General features: G+C 39.6%; 1 protein-coding gene across 1 annotated transcript in view; it reads left to right on the top strand.

Moving 5' to 3' along the window:
• The first annotated feature begins 3,745 nt into the window (after nt 1-3,745).
• Nucleotides 3,746-10,010, top strand: part of galnt16 (UDP-N-acetyl-alpha-D-galactosamine:polypeptide N-acetylgalactosaminyltransferase 16) — a 41,278-nt gene continuing 35,013 nt past the window's right edge. The window contains exon 1 of the mRNA XM_007253813.4: nt 3,746-4,156. Coding sequence (XP_007253875.3) covers nt 3,962-4,156 — 195 coding nt within the window. The 5' untranslated portion in view covers nt 3,746-3,961. The remainder of the gene's footprint in view (nt 4,157-10,010) is intronic.

The following is a 10,010-nucleotide window of genomic DNA, read 5'->3' as shown; positions in this document are numbered from 1 at the left end:
AGAACATACCCGCATGGCTGAACACCAGCATAACCAGCATAGGGGTTTGTTTTGGATGCGGTTATGCTGAACAACTTGTACTGAAATGGAAACACTGTGATTATATAAATAATGTAAGCTGAGATGCTTCATTCAAAACACATGAATAAGTACATTCATAGGAAATCAGGATTTTTTTTGTGGCCAAGAAAGGTTTTAACAATAAAAAGTTCTATTATTAAAGTTTTACAGTATAATTTAGGGCAAAAAATAAATGAATGTTATAATATTTTTTGTCAATTACAGGATCTTAAAAGTGTTCAAACTCCCCTGTGTATGGTGCATCTGTTAAAAAATTCTATATGTTAAAGAAAATGGAAAAAGTTGTATTTGTTTGACAGGAATGTGGTGTGGTGATTAAAGGTAAGAACCAACATGACTCAAAGATAAATTAGCACAGTAAATGTTTCATTGTGGGCAGTATAACTCTACAATAGGACACATTTTGTGATGTCCAATCCCTGTACAATACGTATGACTACTAGTGTCACAAAATGTCCTTCTTTTGGGATGGAGAAAGTTAACATGTGCTTTCTTTAAATCTAGAAGCAAGCCACAGCTAATGCAAACTGTCGCTAATATAGCCCCACTGAGCAGCTGAACACACTTGGAGGAGAGCACTAATTGCCTATTCAGTTGCATTAACTAATAGATTCCCACTTGTGTCAACTGTGCTTACTGGGACTCTCAGCCAGATGGCCTGCAGTATGAAATCAAACCTGCAATTTCCAGCAAAAGAGCCAACAATTAGTTGATATGAAAATAAGGAGACTGGTTACTGATTGAAATATGAATGGATGTTCTCATAACGCACAGGATGGCATTTGCTTTTTACACTGCAATTTTGTGGCATATTTCAGTCAAATGCTACAAACTATTTCCAAGCCTATAAGCAGATTTAAGTACATTTAAAATATGTATTTTAAACAGTACTTTGAACTTTAGTTTTAAGTGTTTAAAAATTCCCCTATTCATAGAAATGAGAATAGAATGAATAGACTAGAATAGTCTCCCAGCTTTCATGTTTTCAAAATATCATTTGTCTTTAAAAAAGGCAAAAAAAAGCAATTTTTCTTTTTTTAACAGTACTCAAGTAATATAATAGTAGTATAGTAAATAACATTATTTACATTTTTTGAAAATGCCTCCATGCATGCTAGAATTTGAATTTTGCAAACTTGCATTCCTGATGTTATGATTGAACATAGAAACGTTGCTATAAGGCTTATGCCCTAACTACTTCTAATGTAAAAAGAATGAGTGGGTGTTAATAAAATGTGCTTGGTTTTTGTCTAGAGTAGACCGCTAATACTTGGCTGAAGGTCAGAGTCTTCTTGTGATGATGTGATCTTTGGGCTTACATGGAAGCTATAATTGGATTTACAGAGCAAACAGAGCAGGCCAGTGCTGCTCACGACAAGAAGGTGACAGAAGTGAACTCTTTGCACAGTCTCATGCAGTCCTTTTACTTAAGGATACAAAGCAGATGGATGTATAAGACTTTGGAATGGATGGATATATATAAATGCACATGTTCTGTATTAAGTTTAATTAAACAAATCAGTCATTTGACTTTTTTTTTTATCCTCTCCTTCACATTGTAGAGTCGTGGTGTAGATTTCATTCTGAACTTTTGGCAAGTGTTGTTTCTGCTAGTGTAGCTGAGACAGCTGCGGGGTATTACAAAGTCTTAGGTTTGAAGGTGGAGTCTGAATGATCTCATCTGAAGAAAAAAAAACAGGCTCCTCAAAAGAAGGGGAAAAGCCGTCTTTGCCAGAATCTCTAAAAGGCACATTGTATTATTCATTTAGTAGAATGAATAGGCAAAAATCCATCATCTTCGCTCAGATATTGAGATCCTTTTGCACATGTCAGCACTTCTCTTTTCTAAGACTAGAGAGCAGAAGTCTCAGCTATCCCCACCCATCATGGATTTTGCATTGGATTTGGCACACTTCTACAGTGTATTTGAGGAGAGTCGGTATGACTGATTGCTTGTACTACGCATGAAGGGAGAAGCTAATAAATCCCACCCACCTCATCATGTTCCAGTGATTAGAAAAAAAAATGACTGGCCTGGATTTAGAGCACGCTTCACCTCCCCAATGGGACAACTCCCGTTCCCATGACTGGATTGCTTGTCCAGTCCATATTTGATCCAGTGGCCTGGAAATCCTGACCGCTGGAAAGGCACTGAGCAGATGTAGAAATAGAAACTCTGGCTCTTCTAAGAAAGACAATACAAGGGTTTATTATGGGTTTTATTTACAGTATACAGTTATATGCCATGTGTCATGGGACAGGAATGAGCATTGTGTCCAATGACTTTTGCCATGTGAGTGTGTGACCTCCTGCATTGAATGTGGATATAATTTCTGCCAGAGATGATTGTATAGTAAGATAGATGCCACTGGTCACGATCATTACTACCCACTGCCCTGTTCAGTGTGGGTGGACAGCCTTCTATTATGTATTCCTGGAAATGGAATGTCCTATCCATCTGGCACCCACTATCAGACATTGTTTAGCTTCTTTGGTTAAGTGGTGGTGTTCCTGCTGGGTACACTGCTGACATACTGTACCACAACAGGTTGAGTGAGTTTAGTAGCACAGTATTGTTTGGTGTAAATACTTAAAGCCTACATGCCACTGTTTTTGTAATATTAATATTTAGTCTTATTATGTACTAGTGGCTGAGCTGATTACAGCAGTAAAACTGCAATGCCGCTTTGCATTTTAATTGTCTTGTGATTTTTTTTACTTACCACTCATAATAGTCTATTAAGCAAATTTCACCCTTGTTGCAGTATTTATTTATTATAACCATAGTTGTTTTCTTTAAGATTATTATGTTTTTTATGTTATATTTGCAAATACAGGAATATAATAATTAAATGGTCAAAATAATTCAACAAATGAATTCAAACTAAAGAATTCAATGCTTTTTACAACAAATGTAAAAGGACAAGCCTGTTATGAGTAAGCACCACAATAGTGATAGTGGCGACAGTAGCAAGGAATAACTCCCTTACATTAAAAGAAAGAAATGCTGGGAGGCACCAAGACTTAGAAAGAGGGACCCATCCTTCTCTGTTCGACCAGGACAGCACAAACAAATAACATAAGAAGAAAGGATAAATGGCTGATATATAGTATGGTTATTCACTGGAAGGGCTCTTTTATTTTTATTTTCTTAATTATTTATAATCGTGGCATCAAAATGAAATCAGAGAGTACAATTTATGGTATTGGTATCAACCATGACATTTCTGATATTGTGACATATTTAGTGAAGATTCAGAGGGTTTGAGTGTCACTGACACACAATATAGTGTATTATAGCATCACTACCCTGATAAAAATCCAGCTCAAGATCAGCTGGTCATACAAAAAAAAAAACTTACAAGATGCTGGTAGGAAAGCATAAAAAGTCTATGTCTATGTTTTCTCTGGAAGAGCAGCTGGTCTTGAGCTGGATTTTTCTGCAGGGTATCCATAGATCCCTTTGTAAACCGTGTTTCTATTATCTTGTCTGATGTCCAGCATGTCTGATGCTATGCCTTTGCTATGCCTCCCCAAAAATCACACTTACGTGGGTGGCCCCGGAGGCTCTTTGAGTGGGAGGGGTTTGCTGGCGGTGCTGGAGACACGGGGACGAACCCGCCGCGCGCCCTCGAGCCACACTGAATCCGTGGGCGCTAGGACCGCGCGCTCGAGCCGCTGCTGCTATTGCTGCTGCTGCTGCTGGAGTGGGGATGTGCGCTCGGTCCGAGGAGCCTGCAGCCACAGCGCGTGCACGCTAGAGCGCGGCGCGAGGCAGGGCATCAGCGGGCTGCAGCCGCGGAACAGAGCGGACAGGAGGAGCTGACCCGACCCCCGCCAGCATCGCACAGGGCCCGCGAGCCCTCCCTATGGACCCAGCATGCGCAGGATCAGGGCCAACGCCATCGCCATCCTCACGGTCGCCTGGATCCTGGGCACCTTCTATTACCTGTGGCAGGACAACAAGCCTTCTGCGGCGGCTCAGCCGCGCGCCACCGGGGGGAAGAGCCACGGGGGGAAGGCTGGAGGCGGGATGCTGGAGCTGCACCGGGAGGACAGGACCATCCCGCTGATCGTAAGGAGACTAGAGAGGGGTGTTTTTTGGGGGGTTATTTATTTATTTATTCTGTATGAAGGATGTATATGAGCTGCAGTGCTTTTAGACTGTGTGTTGTGTGTATGTGCATGAGTGTGCGCGCGCGCGTGCGTGCGTGTGCTCTGCATGCTGATTGATAATCGGCTCTGTAATCGGCGCTGCTCGGGATGCGTCGGGTCGGATCTTCGGGCGCTCCTCTGTCTCGCTCTGAGGTGACCGGGGTGAAGCGACTCGTACAGTGTTAGGCGTTTAGGCAGGGGGTGCGCCGGGGAAGGCGTGTTTGAGAGCCGCTGCTCTCGGTTCGGTTCGGCTGTGGTGTATTTAGTGTCCAGAGCCCAGTGGCTATAGCTCATATCCGCGCTAAGAGGCTTTATTTACCGTGCAGGTGCGCCCCCAGCTCCCCTCAGAAACACCACACAGCTCTCTCTCTACACGCTGGAGGCTACAGGAAACACACCTAACCAATTACTTACACAGTGACCAACATTTTCACTAAGTAACTATAGTGGGTTTTGGAGCTCTCTCGAGTGTTGGTGTGGAGTTTAAGGACATCAAACATTGGTAACAACCAACGTCAGTGGTCAGTGAAACGTTTATTAATGTAATTTTATGACAGCCTGAGGGTTAATGCATTTTTTTCTTTTTTTATCAAGTGTAGTGTACAATAAATTTAAGTTTTTAAGTTTTTATACATTTTTCCAGTTTTTTCATATCTGCCCCTCACAATCGCAATTTCAATTTTTGCATTTTGCAAGTTGTATTATAACACCATATATGTGTTACAAGACACATAAAAGGACAATTCTATTTTTTATTCTGTTTGCGAAAGGCTGAAATGAATTGTATAATCTAATAATTGAAAACAATGGATGAATGACCATTTCGTTTTTGCTATACTAAATGGGAAAAAAAATGGAAAAAACACCTCAAGACCTCAGATCTGTTGTTGCGGGTCCCTTCATTGGGTGTATTGCAGTGTGTTCATGTGATGTTAGTATGAGAAGCATTACATGCTTTAAATGTTTGGATGGTTCATATCCCCACCACCCCTGTGAACAATCCTGACTCTAGATTAAATCCCTAAATTAGAGCATTTCTCATAAAACCAATCTCAATGAGTTTATTCATTCATGATTAATATACATTAGGATTGATGTACATAGATTTTTCCTGAATTTCCCTTCAACAGGCCATCCCTAATTACAGTTATGTGAATCCCACACTCTGCACACTTTTGTGTCTTCCCTTGCCTTGCATATCTAATTATACAAATCAACTCCTTGTGTGGCGTGTCTAATGTGTTGGGAAAAGTAGGGAAAACAAAAATGTGCTGACTTTGGGAACCAGTGACCACTGCATTAAATGGACACTCTAGCCTTCTGATGGTGTATCCTGTAAGTGGGACGTAAAAGATTATTTGGGGGAACAATTAGAAAGCGTGTGAAGGCAGTGGAAGTCAGATTACTAGTCAGATTACTAGTGTACCTGAAATACCATTTACTTTTAGAATATGTCACTGTTAGGGTGAGTACCCAATTCATCATTAAAAAGGAACTTTTTGTAGCTTTGTAGCTTTTTGGCTGAAGTACCTCTTCCACTAAGTGCAAACTCAGCACAATTTCATGATTCCTTTGGGCTGTCCCATTGCAGAGTTACCCCAATTAATACTAGCCTTAAAATGTATAATAAGATTTGTGGCTGAGGCATAAAAGGGAAGTTGGGAATACAGTGTGGTCTAAAATGAAGCATTACTGTTTTTGTGTGAGGATTTTTATTAGTCTAGCAGAAGCGTGTCAGCTGCGCTCGAGGACATGACTGGCATTTGGTTGCCGCTTCACAGCTGAATGCCAAATTCATCAGTCGGAGGAGAAAAAAGAGTTTGTATAAAGTTGACATTGTGTGTGTACCGGCTTTTGCTTTGTGTCTCAGATGAATAGGGTGTCTGGATTAGTATTTTCTTTTTTCTTTTTAAATCGGCATCTGACAAGATCAGGAGTCTCTGTCTGTTTGGGTTTGGAGGAATGCTGCTTAGGCATCTTTACATCTTGGTATGAAATACTGCTTTTTTCTTTTCTGAGACTAATAGCCACTCAATTTTTAAGTGTCATTGATTAAAGTTACGCAATGATCAATTTCAAACTTTTTTTTTTTTTTACATGTAGTCAGACAGTTTTTATTACTGTGCCTTTATGGTCCTGTCAGCATGTTTGTATATTTTAAAAATATTTTTTGTATGGTAGTGTCAGCTAAAAATAAGCCATGATATAAAATAGGCCAGATAAGATTGTAGCATCATAGCTTTTCAATTTTTAATTTTACAGCCAACCACAATAAGTGTTCTTGCATTGTTGCATTTTTGCAACAGCAAACCTTACATGTAACAAACGTTTTGATTGGTCTGAGGTTGCTTAGCAGAGCATCGTAGGAAGTACATCAGAGAAATTGTATGATAAGTGAAGACAACATAGCAAATTTCACTCATCAAAAAGTAAGCTTACCAACAAAGCAAAATCTTTCCAAATAATGTCAGAATGTCTCAGAAGGGAACCTACTCATACTCATAATTCCAAAACAAATAAAACCTTTTCACATTTTCTAAACAAATGAAACTCATATCTAAAACTCATGTCAAGTTATGAAAATATAATTAGATCCCATACAAAACTTATTTTATTGTCTTCTTTTACCAAAAAGTGGCCCATTTTAACTGCCTCATCGCTATTCAGCTAATTGAGGTTTTCAAAAACGATGTAAGTGTTTTATGAAAATGCTAGTCAGAACCTAAATACCTCCTCTTATATAGTGAACTAAATGTCATACAGCTACAATGTCTACACACAGATAACACTAGATTTCAGATATTCTTTCCACATATGAAAGAATGTTAATACTGTTCTGTTACATATATAATGCTCTGTTTAGATTTAAAATACGTAATTGCATCGGTTTCATAGTACATTACATAGGTACTAATAGTAGTTCCTTCTTCATGGTGTGTTGATTTATGAGGTACTGTGAACCAATACAGAGCTAGCATGCTCATGCAAGTGTTTTCATCTCTGTGTGGATGGAAACTAAACTGCTGTAGCCTGAATCGTCGTCAAGTCAGATGAAATTTATTTGTATGGTCCCTTTACAAGGCAGCTTTACAGGAATCTAATAATAGAAAAAGAGATCAACAATACACAACGTAAAAAACATTAACATCAAATAGTAGGGATAAGTAAGTAAATCAGAATTTTTACAATTAATTTTAAATATTCTTAGTTACCATATGTGGACTGGGGGAATACCTTCAGTGATGTTTAAATAGCTACATGTAAAATTTAGGTTTTCATGATATAAACCCTTTGAAATGAGCATTTCTCCAGAGAAGAGCATCTAAAAGTAGACTATCATGCTGCAACTACCCAAACAGTCTGCTGCCCCACAGGAAGAAACACACAGATAACAGCATGACATCACTCTGTGTGAGTCTGTGTGTGTGTGTATGAGCTGTTTTAGGCCAGCTTTGTTACAGAATTGGATCAGATTCATTATTTTCTCCCTCTGAAACCTGATCCAGCCATTTCTATTATTGGCCCAGTACTATCAATACCAGTATGCCAATTTTAGTTAAGACAAGTGGAGCTTAAACACAGGGGCAGGGGACGAGTCGTCCAAACACACACACACACACACTTATTGCAGGGGACTTGTTTTCAGTACGTCCAGAAAACCCTATCAACATAAATCAATGTATGTGTGTTTGAGAGAGAGAGAGAGAGAGAGAGAGAGAGAGAGAAAGAAGAAACAACGAGACAGTAAAGAGAGAGAGAGAGAGAGAAAGAGAGAGCGAGAGTTGTAATGAATCCTGTCTCCATGTGCCACATCCTACAGCTCCATAGCAACAGAGCAGCAGTGACCAGAGCGCAGCTAGCATGTCACAGTGACTAATGTGTTCAGCTCCACACCACAGAGAAAAGCCATTAGTCCAGCATACGCTTAATGTGTGTTTACAACATGTGCTCACAGTATGGAAACGTACACACTGCTGTTAACTCTCAAAGAGCTCATTTTGTAACATATGGAATAGGAATTTTATAGAGTATGTATACCCTGTCAGTTTCAGAACGTTGCATTGTTTCTATTATATATCTTTTTGTTATAATTCAAATTAGGGGCTATGCTGTAAATTAAGAATCTACATTTTTGAAATTTGTTTTTCGGTACTTGGTTGGCTGTTATGGTGTCCCATCAGTGTCAGGTGAAAAAAATTAACCTGCGTGTTTAACATTTTGTGTGTGTAATGATATGTGAATTGCCTGTGGCTGCTCTTTTTGCTCGAGTGAGGCTTTTGCGCATGAGTTTTGAAAGAGGCGGTTTTGACAGTTAGGGGGCGGAGTCAGAGTCACCTCCCTCAGTAAATGCTATTGGCTGATAGCTCCAGGGTTTGTGACGGACCGTCTACTACCAACAGCCGGAGGAGGGCAGAGAAGGACAGCAGGAGAGTTAGCTACCTATGCTAAAATCCACACTTCAGTGCCATGGGTTAGCCCGGGTTCAGCGCCTGGAGCAACCCTGCTCTCCGGCTCTGTTAGTCTGTTTTCAGCACCGTGAAACGACCACTCTCCGCCACTGTTACCCCGGGTTTAGCACCTTGAGCGACCCACTTTCCAGCACTTTTTGCAGTTTCACATTTTCGGTCATAAGTAGTAAATTTACACACCCAAAATGTTAAAACACGCAGGTACATTTTTTTTCACCTGGTATTTTTGCTCCCCCTACTTTTGACATGCGGACCTCTCACTCTACCTTGTTATCCAGTTGAAGACATCGTTCTCAATATTAGAAGGCAGTGGAGTGTCACAATGTTTTTAAAGCTGTTCTTTTAAGGTAAACTGCTACATAATGTTTCTTTAAAGCACACAAATGTCATAAGCAGAAGTGGATAAGAGCGATTCAAGCTACTAACTAAGGCATATTTTACTTTCACATTCAATGAATAAACAGTAAAGCCTCCACTTTACAGTGTAATATTGTGTACTAATGCTGTGTATTAGTTATGTTAGTCATTGTTGGTGTGTATGTAGCATTGGACTGATGCTGGGCTTGTTGTTTCGATGTTCGTTCAGTGCAGTAGATCGCCCTCACTCCTCATGTGACTTCATTGTACGCAGTGATCCAGATCAGCATGGCTTCTACTTTAATAAGAGACGTGTTCACAAGAGCCAAACAGCACTTGTAACACAAACCCCCCTCCTCCGCTCGAGCCAGAGCTTTGATGTTTGATCTGTCTTTTTTAGTTTTGGCTCTGACTGCATCAGCCTGAACACGGGGTGAAACGACCTCACACTGTCTTCTACCTGCAGCTTACTCTGAAAACACGCTCACAGCCTGCAGTGTAGCTGCCTTTCTTTTATTCTTTCTTTCTCTCTCTCTCTCTGCTTTTGTTTCTTTTTCTTCTTTTATTTTGCTTAATTTCCTTTTCTTTATTTTTGGTCTCCTTATCTCCCTTTTGGTTTATTTCTCTTTATTTATCTCTTGTTTTTCTTTCTTTTTATTTTTTACTTTTTTATTCATCACTTGATTTATTTGTGTTTGTCTCTTCTGTTTGTTTTCTTTTTTATTTCTAGTTCTCTCTCTGCCTTGTCTGTCTTTTTTACTCCCTTTTTACCTAATTTCTGTATCTCTCTCTCTTGCTTTATTTCTGTCTCATGTTTCTCTACTCACTTTTGCTTAATTTCTCTTGCAATTATGATTTATCTTTTTTCTTTTTTATCTCTTTTTTCTTATTCTTTAGTTCTCTGTAATACTCTTCTGCTTTTGCAATCTCTTTTGCACTGTTCTCTTT

Source organism: Astyanax mexicanus, chromosome 14, assembly GCF_023375975.1.
Source record: "Astyanax mexicanus isolate ESR-SI-001 chromosome 14, AstMex3_surface, whole genome shotgun sequence".
Classification (NCBI taxonomy): domain Eukaryota; kingdom Metazoa; phylum Chordata; class Actinopteri; order Characiformes; family Acestrorhamphidae; genus Astyanax; species Astyanax mexicanus.
Note: the sequence above shows the minus strand (reverse complement) of the source record. Positions and strands in the feature narration are given on the sequence as shown.